Raw genomic sequence first — 27023 nt, forward strand, 5'->3', positions numbered from 1 at the left:
AATAATGCAAGTCATTCCCCAACTGATAAATAGTCAAAGGATATGAACAGGTGGTTTCAGATAAAGAAATCAAAGTTATCTCTAGTCATATGAAAAAATGCTTTAAATGACTATTGATTAGAGAAATTCAAATTAAGACAACTCTGAGGCACCACCTCATACCTGTCAGATTAGGTAGTATGACAGAAAAGGAAAATAATAAATGTTGGAGGGATGTGGGAAAATTGGGACACTAATGCACCATTAGTGGAGGTAAGAACTGATCCAGCCATTCTGGAGAGCAATTTGGAACTATGCCCAGAGGGCTATAAAACTGTGCATAATATGCTTTGACCTAGCAAAATCAATACTAGGTTTGTATCCCAAAGCGAGTTTTAAAAAGGTTGGGGGTGGGGGGAGACCTATCTGTATAAAAATATTTATAGCAGCTCTTTTTGTAGTGGCAAAAAATTTGAAATTGAAGGGATGCCTATCAATTGGTGAATGGCTGAATAAGTTATAGTACATGATTGTATTGAAATATTACTGTACTATAAGAAATGATGAACAAGAAATGATATGCATGAACTGATGCAAAGTGAAGTGAGCAGAACCAGGAGAACATTGTACACAGGAATAGCAATACTGTACAATGATCAACTATGAATGACTTAGCTATTCTCAGTGATACAGTGATCTAAGACAATTCCAAAGGACTCATGATGAAAAATGCTGTCTACCTCCAGAGAAAGAACTGGGTTGAGTCTGAGTATAGATCGAAGTATGCTATTTTTCACTTTCTGTATTTTTTTTGGTGGTTTTTTTTTCCTTTGGGTCTGTGTCTTCTTTCACAGCATGACTAATATGGTAATATGTTTTTTATGCTTGAACATGTATAACCTATATCAAATTGCTTACTGTCTTAGGGAGGGGGGAGGTGAGGGAGAGAGAGAAAAAATTTGGAACTCAAAATTTTAAAAAAAGAATGTTAAAAATTGTCTTTACGTGTAACTAGGGGAAAATAAAATGTAAAATTTTTTTAAAATATATTTTTTTCTAGAAATGTTATCACTTTGTGTTTCAACGCTACCGCCTAGAACATTACACAGTCTCTTCCAATTGGTTAGCTTTAGGGACTGTCTTCCTCTTTGGGCTGCTATCCCTGTCTCGATCTGTGGCACTATTCAGAGGTGGGTATTCTAGAGAACAACTTAAATTGGGTCCATGAGATATTTCATCTGAAACTTTAGCTGATGGTAACTTGATATGTTTGCTGCTTATGCTAAGAGAAAATGTCTTCCCTGGGCAAGAAGCTCTGATTTAGCTCTGATAGCTATTACTTCAACGTCCAGGTTTTTTGCCATGTCAAAGTAATTTGGCTTAATATTAATAGGAGAGAAAATTGTGAATTCTTTTTAGTATGATTAGCTATAAATCGTTTATATACACACATCTACTTTTTTTTAAGGGGACAGTATTAAATTAAGAAAGCTCCAAAATGGAGGATGCTAATATGAGGCTCAGTTCTTATGATGACATTCTTTCTAAGAATCCCGATTTTAATACAAGGCATTAAAATGGGGTAAGAGCAACTAAACTAAAAAAGGTGAAAGGGCGTAGAGAAAGGCAAGAGAGCAAAGGATTTTTAGTAAAATGAACTTAATTGGTGTATACCTGACCCATGAAAGAGGCATTGGCTGAGAAGGTCTGCCTCTTATGAACCTTCAAACTCTTCCTTTGCTTGGAAAATTTCAGTAAGGATTTAAAATGCATTACAATTAAATTTTGAATCTTGTTTTGTAGTATCTCCCCTTTTCTGATAATTATTTTAGGGTATCATGGACCCCTTGATTTGTATCCTGAATTCCACAGAATTGCTACTGATCCCGCTATCCACACAGTCCCAGAAGGGAGGCCAGTGAACGTCTGTGTGGGCAAAGAGTGGTACCGATATCCCAGCAGCTTTCTTCTGCCTGAGAAGTAAGTTGCAACCTCTTTTCCCTACAACTCACTTCTTAAATTGAGGAGTAGAAATGACAGTCCTGTTAGTCTGTCTCCTTAGTTTTTTTTTTCTTTTTGCAACTTTAGCCAAAGTCTAGAACCAATTGTCAAGCCTTTATATAGATACCTGCAGGCCTCCCAGGAAGAAATGAGTTATTGTGTCTTCACCAGTGGTCCTCTGGGCTTTTCTGGAGCCAAGTGCTTCTGCTGGGTCTAGTTATGTGCCCTGCTTGTCTTGTGTCACATGGGGTTAAGATCTATTTTTTTTTTATTTAAAAGTTATTTCTTATTCTGAACCTAAAAACAAAACAAAAAAGAGAACATTTCCATAGAGCATAACACAAAAAGAGGATACTCTCTGAAGCTATGTATCACCATTTTATGTTGTTTGCTTTTAAAAAATAGTATATATAATTCCCACACTTTATTTTTAAAACAGGATTGCTTTTGCTTTCCTTCATTCATTCTCTTCTATGCATTAAAATAATGTTTCAGTTAACCTTTTTTTGGGGGGGACATTACTATAAAATGGAGACAAAAGAAAAAAAATCTTGTAATACATAAGCAAAGGCAAGCAAAACTAATCTATACTGTGGTCCTGTTTAAAATTTATGTCTTTTTCTGCACCTTGTGTCCATTCTCTCTGTCAGGAGGTCTCCGGCATGTTTCATCCATAGTAGCTTTCCTGGAGACGTGGTTGATCATTGCATTGATCAGAACGCCTAAGTCTTGTAAAGTTGTTTTTCTTTACAGTGTTGTTGTCCTTGTTTAAATTGTTCTAGTTGTGCCCACTTCACTCTGTATCAGTTTGTACTCTTAGCATTCCCTGAAATAAGTTCTTTCATAATTTCTTATTGTGCAATAATATTCCATTACATTCATTTACCACAATTTGTTCAGGCATTTCCCAATTGATGGGCATGCCCTTAGATTCTAGTCCTGTTATCTTCCTCTCTATCTTGCCCTCCTTTGTCTGCTTCAAATAAGAATGAGGTTCATCTGATACTCACTTCCCCATAATATCTTCCATGTTTGTGTATTCTCATATACTTCGATTATGAGAAATAGCATGTTCCACTTCTTCCTTCTTTCTTACAGAAGTGTGTTATTCTTTTTACCCTCAGAACAGAACCAGTCTATGCCCAGGGCCCCTGTTTTTCTTATTTAACTGCCTCAAACTTACCCTTGAAGACATTAAGGTTCTCAAGGGACACTTATTTCTTTCCTCCCTATTAAATGTTAGCATTATATTATATGTTTCCTTCCAATTGCTCAAATAAGTTTACTTTCCTTGGTTTTTGTGGATTCTTATGCTTGTTTTTCAAAGTTTCCAGTTCTTGCAATATTTTTTCTCTTATGTGGGAGTTCTGGATTTTGGTTATGACATTCTGGGGATTTTTCCTTTTGGGGTATATTTTAGGAGGTGATTGGTAGATTATTTTTATTTTCACTTTGACATTTGGCTTTAGCAAATCAGGACAGTTTTCATCTCATTTCTTGAAGTATAGTGTCCAGGTCTTGTCTTTTACTATAGTTTTCAAAGAGATCAATGATTCTTAAATTATCACTCCTTGAGCTGTTTTCTAGGTCTATTGTTTATCATGTCAAGTTTGTTGTATTTTCAATTTTTTCAAACTTTTGATCTAATATTTCTTGCTTTCTCACTGAGGCATTGCTTTTTGTTTGGACTATTCTGGTTTTCAGGGAGTTTGTTACTTAGGTAAGGTTTACCCTTTTCTAAACTACTTATTCTTCCAATTCCTTCCTCGAGAACTTTTACCAGCTGATAATCCTATTTTTGATTCTACTTAATAGACAATGTGGCATAGTAGAAAGACCTCAGAACTTAAAGAATCCAGAAACCTGAGCTCAAGTTCCAGCTCTGACACTTACTTGCTCTGTGACCATGGACGATTTATTAACTTCTGATCTTCATCTGTTAAAAACAAAAAATAGTGGGGCAGCTAGTGGCATAGTGGATAGAGCACCAGCCCTGGAGTCAGGAGGACCTGAGTTCAAATCCAGCCTCAGACACATAACACTCACTAGCTGTGTGACTCTGGGCAAGTCACTTAACCCCAATTGCCCAACCAAAAAAAAAAGAAAAAAAAATAGAGATAATAAAACTTAAATACTTATGAGTTATTGTGAGGGAAACACTTTACTAAAATGCTATTACTGTTACTCACTGAGTTAAAATATTTTTGGCAAAACTTTTTGTTTTCATATTTCGAAGCACTTTATTAATTAAAGGTCCTTTTGAGGAGCATTTAGAGACAAAGCACTGGATGTATCCTTGATGGAGTTGAGGCTGTTTACATGTTTTCTCCTCTTTTAGAAGGGGAGCTCCTTGAGGAAGAAAGGGACTGGGTTGTTTTTTTCAGTTTAGTTTTTTTGCCTTTCTTTGCATTTCCAGTGCTTAGCACAATGCGTGGTACATAGTCAGTGCTTAATAAATGTCTAAGAATTTTACTCTTGTAGACATGTAGTGAATTTGCTTTATTATTGATGTGTGTTCCTTGTCCTATTCTGTGATAAAAAATAAGTGCAGTTTTAGGAACTCCTGCTAATGGTGTGGTTAGTCAGAACTCCTAAAACTACATTTTTTCCACTGGTAGATTTTAGGTATGTGGAATTAAGAATATGATGATTAATTTGCAAATTATATTCATGAGATGCAACGGAATATGTTAAAAGATTGATCTTGGAATCTTAAACTTAGTGGCCCTGAGTTAATTTGTGATCTCTCTTTTTACAGTGACACTAGCTATTTGGATTTTTAGAATAAAAATCCTAAAGTTATAAGGGATTTCAGAGTTTATCTTGTCCTAATCCTACCTGATAACATGAATCCTTTTTGCAATACCTTGGACAAATGGTCATCCATCTTCCATTACAGGGAGGTGCAAATTATTACCTCCCAAAGCAACTCATTGCATTCTTTTCAGCAGCTTTAATTGTTAGCAGTTTTTCTCTCTATTGAGCCAAAATCTTTCTTCCTTTAGCTGTCACCCAATCATGAGATTCTGCCCTATAGAGCTGAACAAAAACAAGTCTAATGCCTTTTCTACATGACAACCTTTCAAACATTTGAAGACAGCTCTTCTCTCAGATAAATAAAATCATCAGTCATGGTTGCCAGAGACCTCAGTGGTCATTTAGTCCAACTCCTATCTAAACAATCCCTTCTCCATGTCCAGCTTCCACTTGAAGACCTCTAGTGATGGAGGATTCATGCTAGAGACATGTTGAACATGACTTTGCACTTGGACCCATTAACACCTAGGTTCACCTTCTGCCTCAGTAGCTTCCTAGCTGTGACACTGAGCAGATCACTTAACCTCTCTGTGCTTCAGTATCCTCATCTTTAATGTCTACTCCAGTCTTTTCTAGCTCTGCAGTCCATGATTCCATTATGACCCATGAGCTCTTGAAGCAGCCTATTCTACTTTTAAGCTGCACTAATTATTAGGAAAAGTTTTCTTATATCAAGTTGACATCTGCCTCTCTTCAGCTTTCACACATTGCTTCTATACTTTTATCCTTTGAAGCATCAAGTCTAATCCCTTTTCCACATGGCAATTAAATAATTAGTCGGCAAGCAGTTCCTACCTTCAAGAAGCTTACAATCTAATGGGAAAAGATGACATACAAGAGAAATCTGAAAAGGAGAGGTGCATCAGAGGGTACCTGGCATGAGGGCAACATGCTACAAGGAGGACAATATGCTACAAGGAGGACAAACCAAGCAGAACTGCTAATGGAAAGTGGAGACTGCATAGACTGCATGTTGGACTTCAATGACCCATTAGCCATTTTTATTCTATTTTCAGACTGAAGATTGTTCTGCCTTCTTATCATGATCCATTATCTTCTTGGTATTCCAAGCAGCAATCCTATCCATTCTTTAATCTTTCCCTTGCCTCCTACATACCTTTTTTGGTCCTTCCCATCCACTGCCAGCCTCAGCTTGTTTTGATATTTAGCATTCTTGACATGAGTCCTACAGGACTGTGTTCCTTCTCTCTGTTTATCCTTGGTCTTCTGCTCTTGCTTCCATCTTCTCTATATATCTGTTTAAAAGTTGGAGAAGCAGCATAGTACGGTGGATAGCGCACTGGCCTCAGAGTCAGGGAGACATTGATTCAGGTGCTCCCTCTGACCTATCCTGGCTGTGTGACCCTGGGAAAGACAGCTGGCCTCTCAGTGGCCCAGGCAACTCGCTGAGGCTATAAGCCCAGCAGGGCCTGCTCCCTGTTGGTACATGGACTTTCCTCACTAGGAGTTGTACCTTATACCAATGAAATCACAGGTCCCATTTCCCCTCCCCCCCCAACTTCCTTTCCTTAGCTACAACAAACCTGAAGATTGCAAAGTTGTTTCTTTCTTCTTTTTCACTTCAGCAACCAATATCTCCTTATTGATCATAGCAAGATCTGGAATAGCATTTCCTCTAGTTACTGCTACCATCTTTTGAACAATGAAATGATCATTAAGGCAATTGCAGAGTTTGTTAGCTGCTCAGCTATTAGCTGAGAAAGAACTCCAGCAGATGTTCAGTACATTGAAGTCCTCAATCACGGTTGTATCTTCACTATTACATTATGGACCCCTGACAGATACATGGTATTTTTCTCAAATTCATTATCCATTTCTTCCTCCTGGTTGAAAATGCTTTTTTATGCCCCCACCAGTGTCTTCTGTTTCTTTTTCCATTGATCCTTACCCAGGTGTTCTCTGCCACGTTTTCCTTTTAGCTTGTTTATTTCCTCACAGTAATCTGTTCTTTTAAATATACAGTGTTTTAATTCCCTTTAATCTTTTGCATATATACATTAGTAGAGAGAGTTTTCTTACTGAGAGTTCATTATACCAGTGAAATTCCAGTCCAACCAAATGACAAACAAGTAGCAGTGAAACTTATGAAGTTGAATCTACTTCCTTGAACTGAGCTCCAGTTCCATTTGTCTATATTGTGATCATTTGTGTATGGTTGAATTGTTCATGTCCCCGTTTTGTTAAGCAGTCCTTAGATAACATGATTTCACATGCTTTCACCAGCATTCACCACCAACTGACCTTGTTTGGATGTGCTCCAGGTATTCATTCTCCTAAACGTGGTACCCAGAATTGGGCATGATACATATGTGGTCTGATCATTGCTGAATATGACAGGAATGATTATTTTCCCCAAGTGCAGTATTTTTACTTGATTCTTTTTGCTTACTTAAAGTGAATTTTGCAATGTATTTCTCTTGTGTTTTCCTCATTTTTTTTCTATTTGTGTTTCTGGCAGCTGGCAACTCCAGTTCATTCCATCAGAGTTCAGGGGCCAGTTGCCGAAACCTTTTGCCCAGGGACCAATGGCCACACGGATTATTCCCACTGACATGAATGACCAGAACCAAGAAGAAACATCCAGATATGTAAGGGCAACAATTTCCTTTTACTCCTTTGAAAGGACTTGTGCTGTAAAGTTAAAGTGTTTATGAAATGGAGATTTCTTAGCATGCAGGCTTATACAGAGAAACCTCCATTGTGTAAACATCATCACTTTGTTTTCCAGCCGCCTTGTTACCCAGTTTGTTCTCTGCAAAACATACAGCCTAGTGGTCTTTATCTCTCAGTCGAGTAAACTTTTGCAAGGGGTACACTTTTTTTTCTTCTTGGAGCAATCTTTTACTTATTTTGAATTCTGAAACCCTTATGTCTTCATTTGGTCTTCTAAAAGTTACTTGAGACCTTCAGGTTATTAGGTTTTGCTTTTGCCTTACTATCATTGTGCTTTGGTTTGGGGGGATTGAACAGCCATTGAACGTTGTTTTCATGGTGGCTGTTCTGGGACCCTTTTTGCATCACTGCCTTGTTAAACTTCTCCTTATCTTGATTCATGATAGGCATCCATGTTTAATTTCTTTCCCTTGGGAAGATGACATGTTTGACATCTAACACCTTTTAAGTTCCAGTGCTGAAAGAGACAAGAAGAGCAAAAATAATACTCCTCCTAGATCCCAACAAAAAGGAAAAATCATTTTATAGGATCGTTAAAAAGCATACATTTTGGCAGCTGGTCTGTTGTAGAAGCATCTTATAGCCTAAATGTCCAAATGTTTCTTTTAAGTTTCTGAATGTTATTTGTGGGAATTGTAAAATTCTGGCATTTCTAATTCCCCAACTAAGAAAGCCTACACCTTATCTTTCATCTTCTGGATTGGCGATAGACATTCTTACACAAAACCTTTGTATCCTGAAGGGATAGGCCTTCATCAGGTTGTGAAGGTGGTCATTTTTAATTCATGAAAGTATGGATGGATTATGCAGCATTCTACAAGATGTGAGTTCAGAATCACCTGAAGGTTTACTGTTAAAAAAGATACCTCCAAAAGCTATATTCCTTTAGCTTCAGACTTTGAAACCTATTACTTTAAGGTAGGTTATTTGTATCTTGGTGTAACCAGGGGTGGGGTTTTGGATTCAGTCAAAGGGCTCACTTGAGGACCTAAAGGGCCACATGTGGCCTCAGGGCCGCCGGTTCCCCACCCCTGGTGTAAGACATTGTGTGAAATAGTGGAGAGAGCCCTGAATTTAGAGTCAGAAAATAGTTTCAAATCCTGTCTCTTCCAACTTGCTACCTGTTTAGCTTCGAGCAAGTCACATGACTTCTCTGGATCTCAGTTTTTTCATCTGTGAAATGAAGGAATTGAGCTACATAATTTCTAGGCCCCTTCCAACTAAAAATATGTCCTGGGATTCTAAGTTTATCAGATTCTTTCTAGAGAACAGGTTTTATCATTAAAGCAAACTAACAATAAAACTAATATGAAGTTGTTAAATTTTGATGCTTTTAAGAAACGAGTTCAAAACCCACTGGACAGCTTTTTTTGGAAGATTTTAAACACATTAAGAAAGTCTGCAGGTTTTTAAAGTATGCAGACATTAGAATTTTTTGGGGTGACACACTTCCATCTTTTTTTGTAACAAAAGCTTGGATTTTAAATGTCCTGCCAGTTGTGATGGCTTTGTGCTGTGATTACTTTGTGTCTTAAGACTCAATCTGCTCACAAAAGATGAGTTTAATTGTTAACTTAAATGGATATAAATCCAAATTTCAAATAACTTTATAACTTTTTTTGGCCAACTTCTTGTTGATTAAACTGTCATTTCTTTTACCTTGTAGTTTAGCTGACAAAGATCTCACCAAGAAATATCATCTTGGGGGCAGTTAGGTGGCGCAGTAGATAGAGCACCAGCTCTCAAGTCAGGAGGACCTGAGTTCAAATCCAGCCTTAGACACTTGACACTTACTAGCTGTGTGACCCAGGGCAAGTCACTTAATCCCATTGCCTAGGTAAAAAAATATATATATATCATCTTTCCCATTTTTTGTTTTCTTCTGCTCTCATTATTAGTATTATTTTTCACCTGCAATTTCTTTGCAGGAATCTTTTTAAGCCACTTTGTGAGGGTTAGTTTAGTTAAAACTCGGTAATGTAATCCGCAGATCCACTTACTTGAACATATGTAAACTGTGATATTTTGCAAAATACTGAAAGTGAATGAGGCAGGGCACTATTGTCAACCCTTCTGCATTGTGGAACCTCCACTCTTCTCCTGGGCTACACATGACAATGTCAATCTACATATTTAATATTAATGAAACTTTATTTCTTTTTTCAGATAAGAACAAATGTTCATAGAGGTTCTAATATTTTCTTCCTGCATCCTATTGAATGGTTGTGCTGATCACCCCTGGGGTGCATGTACCCCATTTTGTACTAAAGTAGCCGGGTTCAGACTTGTTTAAAGGAGCATGGGGAAAGTGAATGTTGTATCTAAGGGTGAAGGGGGTGCCCCTGGCTGTGCATTGCCTTGAGAGATTGTGAGGGTTTGGGGTCCTGATACCAGTTTTGGGGAGCAATGAAGAGATACCTAGATTACATGCCATATATCTCAATAGACTGTTTTTAAACCTCCACATGGAAAAAGAGAGCCTGAGGAGGCACATTGGATCTGGAACTTGGGGTGGGTGATCAGTGTAGACGAAAACGAGTCCATAATGTAGACATCTTATTTTGTCAGTAAACATTTATTATGTGCCCAGCACTATACTGTATGCTGGGGATAGAAATAAGAGAAAGATGTTTCTGCCCTCAAGGAGCTTATAATCTGATGGGGAGGACAGGGCACTGAAGGAAGCTGAAAAGATGAGAGCCCTCTGTAAAGGAAGACTTTGGGAGGAGCTTATTGCTGTGATCTCCAGCCCTCCAATCAGAGAGGAGAGTCAGCTGAGGGCGCTAAAGAGGCGTTGAGTGTCAAAGCTGGACCCGTCTCCATGTAGATGAGATTCCAGATGATTTTATCCTTTAAACATCTAGTATATAATAGGTGCCCAGGTAACTACCTTTTCTTCCCTTTCACAGTTGGAAAACTAAAATTGAGAGTAACCTGAGTCTAGAAAAAGCTGTGATGGCCTTGGATGCGTTCTTAAGTCCTTGCGCTCTGGTCATCACATTCTCTGACCCCAGGCTTTGTTCAGTTTCATGTTCTGCTGAGGACTTCATAAGTCGAGAAAGTGGCTCAGTGGATAGAGTCCTAGGCATGGAATCAGGAAGATGTGAGTTCAGATACAGCCTCAGCTATTTACTAGCTGTGTGACTCTGGGCAAGTCACTTAACCTTTATTTGCCTTAGTTTTCTTATCTGTAAAATGGGGGTAATAGTACCTACCTCCTAGGGTTGTTGTGAGGATCAAATAAGGTAATAGTTGTAAAGCACTTAGCATGGTGCCTAGCACATAATAAACACTATATAAATGTTAGCTATCATCATTATTATTGGTATGCCCCCAGGATGCCTAGGAGATTGGGTTTTACTCAGTTTTTAGAGCAGGAGTTCTTAACCTTTTTTTGTGTCATGGACCCGTTTGGTAGCCTAGTGAAGTCTGTGAACCCCTTTCTATATGTCAAATAAAATACATAGGCTTACAAAAGAAATCAGTAATAGTGAAATATATTTTTCAAAATGTTTTAAAAGTTCACAAACCCCCGGGATGGGACTCTTGACACAGTGCACCCAGTCTCTTGACATCCTACCCAGTCTCTCATCCCCAAAATGCTGACTGAAGGAAGCAAGGATGCCAGTCAGAAAGCTCTACATCTTGAGAAAAAAAACAAGCCAGACCTATTGTCTCTATGATTTACCCACATATGTTTGTGATTTGAGGGTTTTTTTTGGTTTTGATTCATGTGTGTGTGTGTGTGTGTGTGTGTGTGTGTGTGTGTGTGTGTTTCTTTTGTTTTGTTTTGCAAAATTTTTCTTTGATTTCTGTAGCACATACTCTTTAACTAGTGAGAAATATTCCCTCAGTACAGGCTACTTAGATTGAACTTTGTAAGGCAGAGGAGACATTTAATATCTTACTATCGAATTCTACACAAACAAACAATGATTCATTTTTCCAAATTAGCTCTTAAATTTAATGTTATTAGCTCCTTAAGAAATTATGTCAGGTCATTACTAATAGCCAAGTGGTGGTGTTCCAGTCAGATTTGTGGTAATTTAGTGTATGCCAGAGAGATGTTCATTGCACTTGATCCTTCTTCTAATTAATTGTAACTTTATCAGGCATAGGAGTTGCTGCCCCCTCTGACTTTCCTTGGCATACTGATAGCACAGTTTTGATCTAACTCTTAGCCTTATCTGGCCTTTGGCCTCAAGACTGTGATTCTAGCTTCAACTGTCTACAGTTCATTTCTTTCAGCTAAAATGGAAAGGATTGGCCTTTATTTCACCATTTTTACAAATTATGGCTTACCCTTTGCTTTCTTCTAGGGGATGTTAAGAACTAACAAGATATAATATAGATGGATAGATAGATAGATAGATAGATAGATATAGATATCTATATCTATCTATCTATCTATCTATCTATATATATATAGCAAGATCTTTGGGCTTTTTGGAAGGTAGGTACTAGATATAAACAAGGCCTAGCTATCTAGTAGTAGGAGTATTTCAATATTCCTCATTCAGTTATAAATCTCCTTTTGTTCCCTAATTTGTCCTTTTCTATAGCGCTGTACTTGATAAACATAGTAGAAATAATTTTATGAGAAGCTTTAAAATTTTTTATTGATATGTTTTGTTTTTAACATCATCTTCATTTGCAACTATTTCTCTTCCCTCCCCTGCCTAGTGAGTCACTTTTTACAACAAAGAATTATTAAAAAGAGGAAAAAAGGCAGTTCAGCAAAAACTGTTTGAGGGAGCAGAGTGGCATTGTCTGTAGAGAGCTGGCCCCAAAGCTAGGAAGACATGGGTTCAAGTCCTGCCCTTGACACATACTGGTTGTATGACCTGAGCAAGTCACTTACTCTCTCAGTGCTTTAGATAGTTCTCTAGGACCATAAGCTACAGAGAAGTTGGTGGCTTACACTGGTAGAGGAGGTTAATTCATCCAGGAGTTCCTTATATTAATGAAATTACAGGTACAGTCCTTAGCAGAGCTACCTAGCCCCCCTCTCTCTCTTTCTCTCTCTCTCTCCATATACATGTATATATAGATACAATAGATATATATAGTATCTATCTTTCTATCTACTACCTCTCTTTATATTGATATCTGTAGATAGATATATAAATCTATATATATATCTATAGAGATCTGGAGCCATCTATATATGGCTGTTATTCTGTATACATCTGTATACATATGCATGCATGCACACACATATACTTATGCTTACATATACATACAAATGTCTGTATATGTGCGTGTGTGTATGTATATTTCCACATTCACAGTCCCTCACCTTTGCTAGGAAGAGAGGAGGCCAAATGTTTGATAGACTTGGAAAATCCTACTGTTGAGAAGATAATAGTTACTGCTTATAACAATATATTCTAAAAGTTGATGTCACTGTGAATTTAGAAAACCCATGGCGTGACCAGCCTTGAAAAATGTCACCTTGTTATTGGTTGATAGACCTAAACCCTAGTTCTTCATTTTTAGGGGAAACTTAATCCTGTAGCTCCAGAAAAAAGATGGCAGTGTGGCAAAAAGAGTGGTCGGAGAGTCAGGAGACAAGGTTCTTGTCTCACTTCTGTTACTGACGAACAGTTACTATGGACAAGTCATTAAATCTCTCTAAACTCCAGTTTCTTCATCTGTAAAATAAAAGATTGAGACTACCTGATCTCTGAGGTCCTTTCCAATTCTAAGCTGATATGAGTCTATGACAGCTTATAAGAGAATAAACCTATTTCCTTCCTATTATATGGACCTGGTTAAGTTTACATATTTATACATATCCATATACACACACACACACACACACACACACACACACACACACACACACACACATGAATGTATGTATATAAAAGAAAAAAAATCAACCACTTAGGAGTGAGCTTGTAGATCCAACTTTTCTGTAACTTTGATTACCCTGCTGGAAACTTTCCTATCTCTTGGCATATAAATTAGTTTAGCAATTAAATTGCTTTTGTTTTTCCATTTGGAATATAATCAGTCACCTCTGCCCTTGGCTCTGTGGTACTGAAACATTTCCTCTGATGAAAAGAATCATATAAGCGCAGGAAGAAGGAACCTTAGAAATCATCACATTCAACCTCTTAATTTTGTAGATGAGAAAACTGAAGCCAGATTCCCCAAAGCCATGAAGCTAGTTAATGGAACTTGGAACTAGAACCTGAATCTTCTCTCAAGTCCTCTTTCTACTCTATGTTCTGAGAGCTCACGTGGTCCTCTGCAATCTGTATCACACAATGCCTTACTTGACTCCGCTCCTCTCTTCTGATTCATCATAATTTCATGTGTATAAATTTTGTCTTTTCAACTGAGTTGTGAATTTATTAAGGGCAATAGGCTTTCCATGTCCCCTGCAGTGCCTGGCACAGGACTGAATTTCTAAAAGAGGCATGATAAATGCTTTTGAATTGAATTGTAAACAAGACAGAGACATATTTGAAAACTTCCCTCTTGTAGGGAAGTTTCATACCCCCCCAAACTTCTTTCAGAACTCAGGATATATCCCTGAAGAATGAAGCCACTTCATGATGAATGGCAGCATAACAATGACAATAATTCACATTTATTTGGCTCTTTATAGTTTAGAAAATACTTTATAGTAGAGATCACTGGACTGGGAATGGGGGAAATTCTTTAATTCTTTTTTCCAGTATTATTGAATATACTGTGTTTTGAGTTATCTTGCAAATCTCTTAGGCTCTAGAAATTACTTAAGAGTCTCTTTTAAATTTAATAGCTGCCTGGGGTGGCACCTTAGAGGGGAACCAAAGAATGAGTCACTTTGCTTCTAATAGGAATGTTTATATTTCATCCCTGCCCCCATCCCTTAATTTTAGTTCATAATCAGATCTTTTATTGAACTAAAAGCTTCTTTTCAGACAGGGGCCTGACGATTAGAGAAGGAAATCTAGCACTGTGGCTGTCTAGCTCTGGCTAGATTGTTAGCTCTTTGTGATGAAGAAGCAATGTCCTCACCTATCCTCAGATGCATTTTCCTAGCGTAATGAGCTGTATCATCCAGACCCTTTTCTTCCTTGAGATGGTATGTTTGTGCTGCATCTGGAAGTGATATTAAGCCTTCTTTCCTTAGTGTCATAGAGTCCTAGGCCCTTACAGATATTATCGACTTAACCTCCCTCATTTTGCAGATGAGGAAATTCATCTCATTTGCAGGTGAAGCTCAGAAAACTGGCGTGACTCTGCATTGATTTTTTTTTTAATAGAATGTTTAGCGGAGTCAAGTAAGGCATTGTGTGATACAGAATGTTTAGGTGGAGGGAAAGCAGAGATCACAGAATGTCAGAATGGGAAGGATGGCCATCTGGGCCAACCAGTCCCTGTACAACATCTCCAACATGTGGTCATCCAGTCTTTTCCATTGGCCAGAACTTCAGATACCTGAACACAGCTTCCTTGTCCCTTTTAGGTCTTCCTTTCTCCAGGGCTGATGTCCCCATTTCCTTCAGCGGATCCTCTTATGACATACTCTTTAGCTTCTTTACGGTTTCCTCATCTGTAAAATGGGATAATAATTGCACCTACCTCCCTGAGTTGTTATGAGGATCAATTGCGATCTTATTTGTAAAGTGCTTTGCAAACCTTAAAGCGCTACGTATCTGCTAGCTATCTTTATATCTTTACTGTCTTGGTTGCCTGCCTCTGGACACTTTCTATCTTAAAGTTTTTTACTAAAATATGGTGCCTATATTCCATTGGGGAAACAATATATACCCAAATAAGAAATATAGAATGTATGCAAAGTAAACACAAAGTAATTTCTGGAACGGAGAGCAATAATGACTGTGAGAATCATGACTGGCCTCCTATAGGAGGTAGCATTTGAGCTGAGACTTAAAAAGAAGCTAGGAATTGTGTGAGGTGGACACGAGGAAGGAGTATATTCCAGGACCAGGGGAGACCCTGGGCAAAAGCGTGGGCATGGGAGATGGAATATCATGTGCAGGATCTGCAGGTAGACCCACTTGGCTAAAATATAGTCAGTGAAGGAGAATAATTTGCCATAAACATGGAAAGGGTGGTTGAGTTTGTATCCTGCGGACAGTGGGGAGTCATTGAAGCTGCTCAGGTAGGGGAGTGATGTGGCCAGACCTTTGCATTAGGAAGATCCCTTTGGCAGCCATGTAGAGGATGGGTTGGAGAAGCAGAAAGACAGATTAGAAGGTGGATTTTACACTATTGCAGGTGAGACGTAATGAAGTTCTGAGTTACAGGGGTAGCTTTGTGAGAGGAGAGAAGAGAACAGATGTGAGAGATGTTGTAGAGGTGGAATCAATAAAACTTAGCAATTGATTAGATATAGGGGGAGGAGAAGGGGAGTGAAAAGTTGAATGTGAGTTTGAGGTTGTGAACTCAGGGAACTAGACAGGTGACGATGATCTCAATAGAAATAGGAAACTGAGAGAGAGATGGGTTTGGGGGAATAGATAGTAAGTTCCATATTGTTCATGGTTAGTTTGAGAGTACAAATGGAACATTGAGTTGGAAAAGTCCAGTATCAGTTGATGATAGGAGAATGGAGCTCAGGAGAGAAACTAGGGCTCGATATAGAGATTTGGCAGTTATTTGCATAGAGATGGTAATTGAGGCCATAGGACCAATTGCTGTCACTGGTAGGGAATTTAAAAAAGAAGAAAAAAGTTCCAAGACAGCACTTTGGCACGTACCTACACATAGGAGATGAAAGACAGATCATGATCCAGCAAAGGGTATGAAGGAAGGGTAGCCATATAGGTGGGAGAACTAGGAGAGGTCTGTATTGTATCTTGACAGCTGAGGGAAGAGAGAATATTGGACTCAACTCCCCTCTTTTTGCCCTATATTATCTCACCTAGTGATCTCATCAGCTTCCATGGGTTCAATTATTATCTCTGTGTAAATGATTCCCCCGTTTGTACATCCAGCTTTACTTTCTCTCCTGAGCTACAGTTATGCATCACCAGCTGCCTATTGGTAATCTTGAATTAGATGTCTTGTAAGCATGTGAGATTCAACATGTCCAAAATAGAACTTGTCTTCTCCCCTAAATGCTCCCCTCTTCTGTACTTCCCTATTCATGTTGAGGGCACCACCATCTTCCCAGTGCCCCAGGCTCATAACCTTGGTGTCATCCTCAACTCCTCACTTTCGCATCTGGTCCATTGCCAACTCTTATCATTTCTACCCTTACAGCCTCTCTTGTATATGTCTACTTCTCTCCATTCATGGAGCCACAGCCCTAGTATAGGTGCTTATCACCTCTCACATAGACTACTGTACTAGCTGTCTACCTGATCTCCCTGCCTCAGATCTCTCCTCATTCCTGTCCATCTCTCCCTCATCTGCTGAAATTATTATCCTGAATCATGGATCTGACCATGTCACTGCTTTCCCCTCTCTTCCCTTCACCTTCACTGAGCTCTACTGGCTCCCTAGATTACCTGTAGGATCAAATATAAAATCTTCTGGCATTTAGAGCTCTTAATAACTTGGCCTCTTCCTACGTTGGCAGCCTTCAGGATACAAATAGACTGGCCTGCTTGCCATTCCTGACAGATAACGTGCTGTCTCCCATCCCAGTGCTTCTGCACGTGGTGATGCACCATGCCTGGAGAGTTCTGTCCTGTCACTTTCACCTTTATATACTTAGAGAATTCCTCTGACCTGTTAGTCTAATAATCCTGTCAAAAACGAGCCGAGTTTCATCTAGTATTATGACTTGTTCTTGATGACTCCATGCTAGCTCTTTGTTATCACTGCTTTCTTTACCTAGGTAGATTAGATATTCATTAGCCATCATATTAATAGTATGTTCTAGAATTTTGTCAAGAATCAAAGCCAAGTTCAATGGTCTAGTGTTTGCAAACTCTGTTCTCTTCCCTTTTTTGAAAATCAGATTACCATTTGCCCTTTTCCAGTCATGTGGCACCATACCCATTTCCATAGTCTTATAGAGCTGAGCAAGAATGAACTTCTCACTGACTCATTTTTCCTGTTTGGTCTCTTAAGACTGGCCCCTGCTCTTCTGCCCACATAAGCGAGGTGGATCTTTTTTCTCTTTATGTATTTCTAATTCCCTTTAAGTATTCAAATGTTTACAGCTGAGCATGCTTCAATTTGATAAACAATTTGGTTCAACCAAATCACTCACTGAAGCAGGCATACTGGGCCAGGCAAGTTCATTTTCCCTCACTAAAACAAAATGGATGTCTAAGTGTTGCCTTAGCTTAAAATACTTCTGTTATTTCCTTTTAAGTTAAAGCTGTGATTCTAATCCCCAAAAGGGCAGGAACATGCCACTAAGGGTGGTATTGAAACTGCAAGATGGTTGTTGCTGCTATCATTGCTTCTTTCCCCAATCTGTAAAACTCAGAATTGCAGTTCAATGTTCAGGGTCTCTGGTTTTTCTAGAACTCCTGAACAACAAAAAGAAAGGTCAGCCATTATAACTGCTGTCAGATATCTAAAGGAATGCCTTTTTTTTTTTTTTTTTTGAGGTAATGTATACAGTAGGTGGAGTGTTGGACTTTGAACCTGCATGGCCTGGGTTTGAATCCCACCTAATATTTACTAACTGTTGCCCATGGGTAAGTCACTTAACCACTCCCAGCTTCATCTGTGAAGTAGGGATAAAAATTCCCACCTCAGGATTATTGTGATACTCAAATGAGGTGTATTTAAGGTGCCTTGAAAACTTCAGAGTACTAGGTAAATGCTAGTTGTTGTTGCTGTTGTTACCATAATGATGGTAGTGATGGAAGAAGAATTAGACTTATCTCACTTGGTGCCAGAGGGGAGGATGAGGACCAGTGGGTTTAAGAGGAGGAAAAACTTTCCGAACAGTAGTATTGTCTGGAAATGGAATTAGCATGTGAGGTAGTTATTCTCTATTGTGTCCTACCCTCCAAAGCACTGGATGACCACTTTGGGGTATTATTGTAGATGAACTTTGTTTCTCAGGCAGGGGGCTAGGTTAAAAAGATCAAATCTCAGGTCCCTTTCCAATCAAGGTTATATAAATTATATAACTGTTATAAAGGTAACTGTTATAAAGTTTGATGCTTTAGGTGAGGGTCAGAGTGGGTGACCTGTAGTCCTTTCCAGCTCTGGGATTCCAGGGTGAGGTGATATAGATACCATAATCAGAACATTTACTAATCAGTTAGTTATAGTATGATTATCTTTTGTGGGGAAGGAAGCCCTGAAGGGTTTAAATATTCTTTAAAGTGTAACTAACTGTCAGAACCAGAAAGAAGGCACATTTCTCAGTGTTGTCTTATGGCCTTATGGTTTACAAATTTTTAAGTGTGGCATATTTTTAGCTTCGACAGCTGGTTGATATGTAGCCTGTGACTAATGAAATGAAGCACATTTTTGTTTCATGATCATGCCTTAATGTCGCCCTACAATTTTGCTATTTTTGATGCAAGAAAGAATGATTAAAGCTGAAGAAATACCAAAATAATCTTTTTGGTATAACTCCTAAGTCAGATTTAAATCTAATCTAATCTTTTGATTTTTGAATTGCTGATGATGCTGGTTGTAGAAAAGGATTTTTGTATTTTTCAACTTAAAGTCCTAATAGATTTAAGGGGAGCTTGATTGTTCTTTTTTATTAATTAAAGTCATTCTGACCGTTCAACATAAGGCAGTAGCCAGTTGGTATCATCAGATACAAATATTTATCTAAGAAATCTTGTTCCAAAGAGGTCACATGATTGTTTTTGTTGTTCATTCGTTTCAGTCGTGTCCAACTCTTGGTGAACCCATTTGGGGTTTTCTTGGCAAAGATACTGGAGGGGTTTGCCATCTCCTTCTCCAGTGGATTAAGGCGAACAAGGCTAAGTGACTTCCCCAGGGTCACATAGCTAGTAAGTGAGGCTGGATTTGAACTTAGGTCCTCCTGATTCCAGGGCCAGTGCTCTATCCACTGTACCACCTTACTGCACCACATTCATTGTTTCTTAGAGTGCAGTAATATTCTAGGGGCACCTCAGTGGCACAGTGAGTAGAACTCTGGCCTTGAAGTCAGGAGGACCTGAGTTCAAATCCGGCCTGAGATACTTGACACTTTGACACTTAACTAGCTATGTGACCCTGGACAAGTCATTTAACCCCACGTGCCTCACCAAAAAGCCAAAAACAAAGCCATAATATTCTCTTAAAATTATATACCACAATAGATGTTCATATATTGCATTTCCTTAAAATAGGATATACTTACACAGTTGTTCAAATTCAAATGGACTATGGAAGGGGAACTTAGCTCATCAGTTACACAGAGGTAGCAGTAGTTCCAGTTTGAATTGAGGACAGATTCATAGATAGATTTCAAAAACCTTTGGATCTCTAGACATTATCTAACTGCCCATAAAATTGCCAGTAGCCTTTACTACGTTTACCGGTGTCCTAACAATCATACTTTGGCATTAGTAGCTTCTTGACAGACACCAAAGAGCTTAAAAAGACTTTGTAATATGCGATCTCATTCCCCTCATAAGTGGTTATCATCATCTTTATTTTACAGACAGAAAAAATAAGATACAAAGTTGTCTATAACCGTGGATTATTGCAGATTCTATCTAGAACATGTGTACTTTTTATTCTAAGTCCAGTGCTTGTGAAAATGTATCAGTGATAGAGAGCATCAGGAGTATGAAGGACAGAATGAAAACTGTGAGGTTTGTTTTCAGTTTTTGATGAAATTCTTATTCTTGTTTGAACTGATTTTAGACCATAGAATTATAGCATTTGAAGGAACATATAGTCCAATGCTTTTTTTTTTTTTTACAGATGAAGGAATTGAGACACAGAAAAGTAAAGTGACTTTCTCAAAGTCACACAGCTAGTTAAGGGCCAGGGCTAGGCCTGGAATTGAAATCTGATTCCTGGTCCATGGAGTTCTGCTAATTTTTGTTTTTATTTTAATGTACTTTCTTCTTTTATTAAAAAAATTTTTTTAACTGATGATTTTTTTTTAATATCCATTACTACCCTTTTCACTCCTCACAGAGAGCTATTCCATACAAGTGTTTTTTAAAGATAAGAAAAAGTAGAGGAAGAGGAAAAAAATCAGCATAATTGATCAATATATTGAAAAAGTCTGAAAACATGTACAATAAACACCTGTGGACCTCCTACCTCTGCAACGGGGTGACGTCTTTTTGTATCTCTTCTTTTGAGTCATGCTTATTCTTAAAATTTGCAATAGTCACTTTTGATTTTTTTTGTATGGTTCTTTTCATTTACACTGTTGTCATTGTGTATATTGTTTGCTTGACTTCACCATACCTCACTCTGCATCAGTTCATGTAGACCTTTTTGTGCTTCTGTGTATTTATTACATTCATCATTTCTTATAGTACAGTAATACTCCAATTCATATACCACAGTTGTTTAGTCATTCCCCAGTTGATAGACAGCTACCTTGTTTCTGATTTTATATTATCATAGTGAGCTCTCTTGTTGGTCTTTTGTTAGTTTACATAGTTTATATTTTTTAAGATTTTCCTCCATTTCTTTTAAGTTTTCAATGTTGGTAGCATATAACTGTGTGTAATAGGTTGTGATAATTCTTTTTATTTTATCTGGCTTTGTGAGTTCTTGTTTAGTATTTTATTTTTCCCCCAGTTACATGTAAAAACAATTTTTAACATTCATTTTAAAACTTGAAGTTCCAAAATCTCTCCCTTTCTCCCTCCCAACCAACCCCCTTCCCCACTGAAAAAGCAAGTAATTTGATGTAGGTTATATATGTGTGTGACTTTGTGATTTCACTTTGCTATTTTGCATATTTTTCTGCCTCTTTTTAAAAATCAAATTGGCTAAAGATGTTTCAAAGAGCCTCCTTTTAGTTTTATCATTATAATTCCCTTTTGTTTTCTAGTTTATGTAGAATTTCATTGTTAAATTTCCATTTGTATTTATGACTTCTGTTCTTACTTCCTAAACTATGATTTTCATTGTGTTGTGATCTGTAAAGCATGTATTTACTATTTCTGCCTCTTCATATTTGTTTCCAATATTTCTATGCCCTATTACACATTCAGTTTTTGTAAATGTTCCTTTAGTGCTAAGAAATATGTATAGTCTTTAGTCTTCCCTTTTAGAAAAAATCATAAATCTTTTTAGTTTTAGTTTTTCCAGCAATTTGTTTAATTCTGTGTTTTCTCCTTTTATTTATCTTTCTGTTATTATTTATCTAAAATTGAGAGAAGAATATTAACATTTCCTGCTACTATCATTTTACTGCCTGTTCCTTCTTTTTATTCAGTTAATTTTTCCTTTATAAATTTAGGTGCTAAGGCATTTGGAGCATGTAAGTTTAATACTGATATTGGTTTGTTGTCTGTTATTCCTTTTAGCTTGTGTGTCCTTGTTTGTCCTTTTTTTAATCTTTTGAATATTTGCTTTTGCTTTATCTGATAGCATGATTGTAGCTCCTGCTTTTTTCATTCATCTGATACATGATAAATGTTCTTCTGGCTCCTCATCTTTATTCTATGTATAGCTTTTGTTTATGAATGTGTTTCTTGTAAGAAACAGATTGTGGGGTTTTGTTTTCCTAACCAATCTGTCACTTTTTTATTTTATTGGATTGTTTAATCCATTCACAGTGAAAGTTATGGGACTTAAGTGTATAATTTTCCTCCAGTCATCTCTATTTTTTTTTTTAAATTAGGATTTTTCCCTTTCTTCTTCTTTTTTTAAAAATTTTATTTATTTGTTTTTAGTTTTCAACATTCACGTCCATAAGATTTTGAATTCTAAATTTTCTCCCCCTCCCTTTACTCCTCACTCCCCAAGAGGGTGTGTAGTCTGATATAGGCTGTACATGTACAATCATATTAAACATATTTCCACATTAGTCATGTTGTAAAGAAGAATTAGAACCAAAGGGAAAACCCACGCTGTTCTTCTTTTCTAAATACAGCACTGTGTCCCTTCAGTTGTTTTAGCTTTATCTCTTTTAAGGCAACTTTATTCCCATTAGCTTTCTTCTCACTTTTAAACACTTCCCTCCTCCCATTTCGTACTCCTTTCCCTAATTTTGGAGTTTTGCTTATCAGTTCCTTTTTTTAATTTTCTTGGTTTTTAACTAGTTATTTGGGGACCATCTCTAATCGTCCTGATCTATGTCTTACCATTGGACTCAGGTGGCTCCAGAGGAGAAAGTGAAGCTGAGTGACTTTGCACAGCCCTCGCTCACTTAAATCCAGTTCACTTGCAAGTCATGGCATCACCTTCCTGACGTCATGGTCCTTTCTGAGAATGGAAGGAGAAACGATGACAAACAACTAGTTATTTAATTCTTCTCCACTTTTTTCCCCTCCCAGTTAGGTAAAGTAAAACACTTCCTCTCTAGACTTCCTCTCTAGACTTATTTTACTGTTAGTTTTTAAAATTTCTTTTTCTGTACCTTTTCCTAAAAAAAAGATTTCTATCTCTCATTCTCTTCACTATTTATCTTCCTTTCTGTCTATTCTAGATTTTTATTCTTTGATTCATGCCCCTTATACTTATTTAGTCTTTCTTTAGTCTTTGTATTCCTCATGGAATTAAAGTTTCTAAGGTGTTATTGCCTTGTGGCTCTTAACCCAAGACCCCTTTTTTGTGTTGGGCCTCACTTTTAGAAATGCATCAATTCCTGCAGGTGATAGAGAGGATATTGCCCTATGGTCGGAATTTTCCTTTGTTCCTGATTGTCCAGTTCATTATTAACCTTTGCCCTCCCCATTATCATTTTCTTCCCCATTTGCCTTCCAATCTTCCCAGATCCATACCCTCCCAATCTTCTGGGTATCACTTGAGTTCTGATTCCCCTTCTCCAAAGGCAGGATGAGTGATCCCTTTAATGTATCAAAATCCCTGTAGATTATACCTATATAAGGTCCTAGTCTCCCTTTGTAGAATATGTCTCTTCTCCCATGAGGGCATTCATCAGTGGTACCCCTTCCCACCACTGAAACAAGTTTTCTCCATTTCTTTCCCTCTTTTTCAATCCCTCCCTTTTGCCTCTTTTCCCATTCTCCTGTATGCTGTCTTCTTCCTAAGAGTCTACAGTAGTTATTTTTCTTTCATTCTTAGCCTTTGACTAGAATAGGATATATATCACATATTTTACTCTAGCTTCTTCTCTTCCCTCTTTTTATGTGCTTTCACATTCTATAATTTAGTCTTACAAAAAACCTTAATTCACTCGTAAGTGGGGTATTGGGAAGTTCAGTTCATCATATTTCGGGCTTGTTTCTCGACCAACACTTTCGTTTGACTTCTACTTTCATCTTTGTCTCCTTCTGCTCTTTAAAAAATTATCTCTTAATGGTCTCTGTTATTATTTTGTAGTTGTTGTTATCCTTGGTTGTTGTATTTATTTACTCTTATATTACTGTTCTCCCAGGTGTTTGAGGAGCAGATAATTTCTTCAGGTCTGGTTCTTTTACTATGAGTGTTTCAAATGCCTCTTTTTTCGTTGATGGTTAGGCTCAGTTTTGCAGGATAGGTCACCTTGGGTTGTATCTTAAGCTCATTTGCTTTTCAGAACACATTTTTCCATTCTATCTAGTGGTTTCTGGAGGAAATTTATTTGAATTTCCTTTCCTTTATATTTGAAGATCTTTGTCCTCAACACTTGCAGAATTTGTTGTCAGTGAAATTGTTAAATTTAATGCTATGTCTTAGAGTTTGCAGCATACAGTTTGTTGTTGTTTTATTTTTCTAGAGCCAGTGTATGGATTCTTTTGATTGGCACTTTGTTTTCTTGTTCAGAACAGTTTTCTTGTGTTGTTTCTTGCATTACAATGTTCAGATTTTTGTTTTACTTCCTATGTTCTTCTGAGAGAATTATATTCCTTAACTTGTCTCTACACTTCCTATTTTCAAGATGAATATGTTTTACTCGTACAGAGATCATGTCTTCTTTTAATGTTATTGCCTTTTGCTTTTCTTCTTCTCGACTGTCCTCTACTTCTAGGTATTTGTATCCCCAATTCATTTATTTTCTTTTATTTCTTTGTGAACACTTCCATGGATTAGTTTTTCTGTTTTGCCGGTTATTTTTGCTGTGCAAACCATAAATTCTGTTCTCATAATTTTTATTTCTATCCTAAGCCATTGAGGAAGATCCTGTTTTGGTTGCATACTATCTTGGGAATCCACGGGGTCCTCTGCCTCATCAGGTGTTGATTCATTTTCCTTTATTTTACAATATATAAGCAAAAATGTCTGTATTCTTTTGCTTGATCTGGAAGCCACATTTCCTTTTAGTAGCAATATCTCCTCCATTGGTTTATCTGTTTATATGCAGGATCTTTAATTGTGTTTTCTTCTTAAATCTTTGATAATTTCAGTCATTTTCCCTACTGTTGTTCACTTTCTGACTTCTTTCTCTTTGATGGTGATTTCCCCAGGGGCTGGACTTCAAAACCATCTCAGGTTTGTCTCATGTCCCAAGCATCTTCCATTGGGGTCGGGGGCTTGGGGGGATTCTGGGCTCTTTTCTTCAGGCTTAGTGGAATGTCACACAGCCACACCTGTCCTGCCCCAGTTTCCTCAGTACCTCAGTTCTCTGGCCGAGCTCTGTTTCGGCATCGTGTGCTGCCTCACAACCTGAGCAAACTTCTGCCTTTTTGATTTCTGCGGGAGCATGGTGGAGTGTGGGGTAGGGGGTGCTGAATTAGTGCAGTAGGGCTAGCTAGTCACTGCCTCGACTATTTGTTTATTGAATTGTTACCTCTTTTGGGTTCTTGGTGTCCTAGATTGTGAAGACAACTGAAATTGCTTTATCTCTTATGTATAATTCCTATTTTGGAGAGATTTGAGGAGTCACGAAGATTAGATCGTATTTGTGAAGCCTGGAATATAGTGCTATATAAATACTAGCTATTATTATTGTTATTGTTGTTGTTGTTGTTAGAGAAAATGGCTAGTCTTCCTTCTTGTCAGTCCCCTTTTTTAAGCATTAATTTATTTGACATCTAAATAAGTAGGTCATTACTCTGTTTGGGGGGAAATTTTGACTTAGGGGGAGATTGCTCTTCTGAGTTGTGTTTTCAGTTTACAGCGGCATTACTGCGTTATTTCAAGTAACAATTTTAGAGATGTCTAGAAAATTCCCTATACTCATTTGGAGCTAGAGATTTCTATATTTCTTACAAAAACATTTATTACAAATTTTCAAACTGTACAGGAATGCATTTGACAGATTGATTTTCCTTTTGGCATAGATGTGATTATGTCACTCCACTAATTGTTGTTCATATTGCCTACTAAAGAAAGTTGGACTTCTTATTCTCCTACACTTTGGTTTCACTCTACCTTTCTAGCTTGTTCTCTCATTACTCCATTACTCCATGAGCTATGCTTTAGCTAAATTGGACTACATACTATAGTAAGTTATTGTCCAGAAATATCCCATAGTGTCCTGCCTCCACACCTTTTTCTCATTTTTTTTTTTATGCCTGGAATGCTCAGCCTCTACACCCTTCTCCCTTTTCTCCATTTCCACTTGTAGTCCTACCCATCCATCCTTTATAAGATCTAGCTCAAATGCCATCTAGTTGAATTAAGATTTCACTTACACTCCTCTCTTCCCTTCCACCTCTAAGTCAGTATTGATCCATCCCCTCCCAGATTTTCCATAACATTATAGTTATTTGTGTTCATATTATATCCTTCTGTTAGACTATAAGTTCCAAGAAGGCAGTGGCCATATCTTATTTAATCATGATATGCTTTCAGTGACAAAGTTCAAGAGAACAGTTATATCTCATTTAATCTTCATGGAAGTGCCAGGCATGGAACTTTGCATATATTAGGTACTGAAATATTTATTGAGGCTGAAAGTATTCACTAGTGGAAAGTATTCACTAGTGGAACTGAAACTTACCAAAAAGTTCTGAACTTTTAAAAATGTTTGACCATTTTAATGGAAAATTTTTCTAAAATATATTATGCATTTATTTGCATTCTTAGAAAGCAGACTTAGTGAAACTATAAAGTCATAAGGTTGTTTCCACAATTTCCAAGTAAAAATTTTAAGCATCTTTTTATGCTGGGTCTTAATTTTCTTTTCTTTTCTTTTTTTATGGTGAGGCAATTGGGGTTAAGTGACTTGCCCAGAGTTACACAGGTAGTGAGTATTATGTGTCTGAGGCCGGATTTGAACTCAGGTCCTCCTGCTCTATCTACTGTGCCACCTGGCCACCATTGTGCTATGATATAGTGACTCTAGTCTTGTGCTGACAGAATCCCAGAATTTGACAATTAGAAGGGACCCCAGCAGCTGTCTCTCCCAACTTGTATAGGAAAGAAATCCACACTATCACGTACTTGACAGGGTCATTCATCCTAAGCTTAAAGATTTCTAGGAAAAGGAGCCCACCACTTCTCAAGGAAGGTCATTGCACTTTTGGACCATTCTAACTGTTAAGTTTTTTTCCTGACATCAAGCATACACACACACACACACACACACACACACACACACACACACACAC

The 27023-nt window shown here is 37.6% G+C and overlaps 1 protein-coding gene across 4 annotated transcripts in view; it reads left to right on the plus strand.

Moving 5' to 3' along the window:
- Positions 1-27023, plus strand: part of ALG9 (ALG9 alpha-1,2-mannosyltransferase) — a 128548-nt gene that overhangs the window by 59499 nt on the left and 42026 nt on the right. For all 4 annotated transcript variants that reach the window (XM_027847348.1, XM_027847349.1, XM_027847351.1 and 1 more), the window contains 3 exons: positions 1040-1169; positions 1812-1959; positions 7277-7406. In XM_027847348.1, coding sequence (XP_027703149.1) covers positions 1040-1169; positions 1812-1959; positions 7277-7406 — 408 coding nt within the window. The remainder of the gene's footprint in view (positions 1-1039; positions 1170-1811; positions 1960-7276; positions 7407-27023) is intronic.

Source organism: Vombatus ursinus, unplaced genomic scaffold, assembly GCF_900497805.2.
Source record: "Vombatus ursinus unplaced genomic scaffold, bare-nosed wombat genome assembly UNPS02015398.1, whole genome shotgun sequence".
NCBI classification, from domain to species: Eukaryota; Metazoa; Chordata; class Mammalia; order Diprotodontia; family Vombatidae; genus Vombatus; species Vombatus ursinus.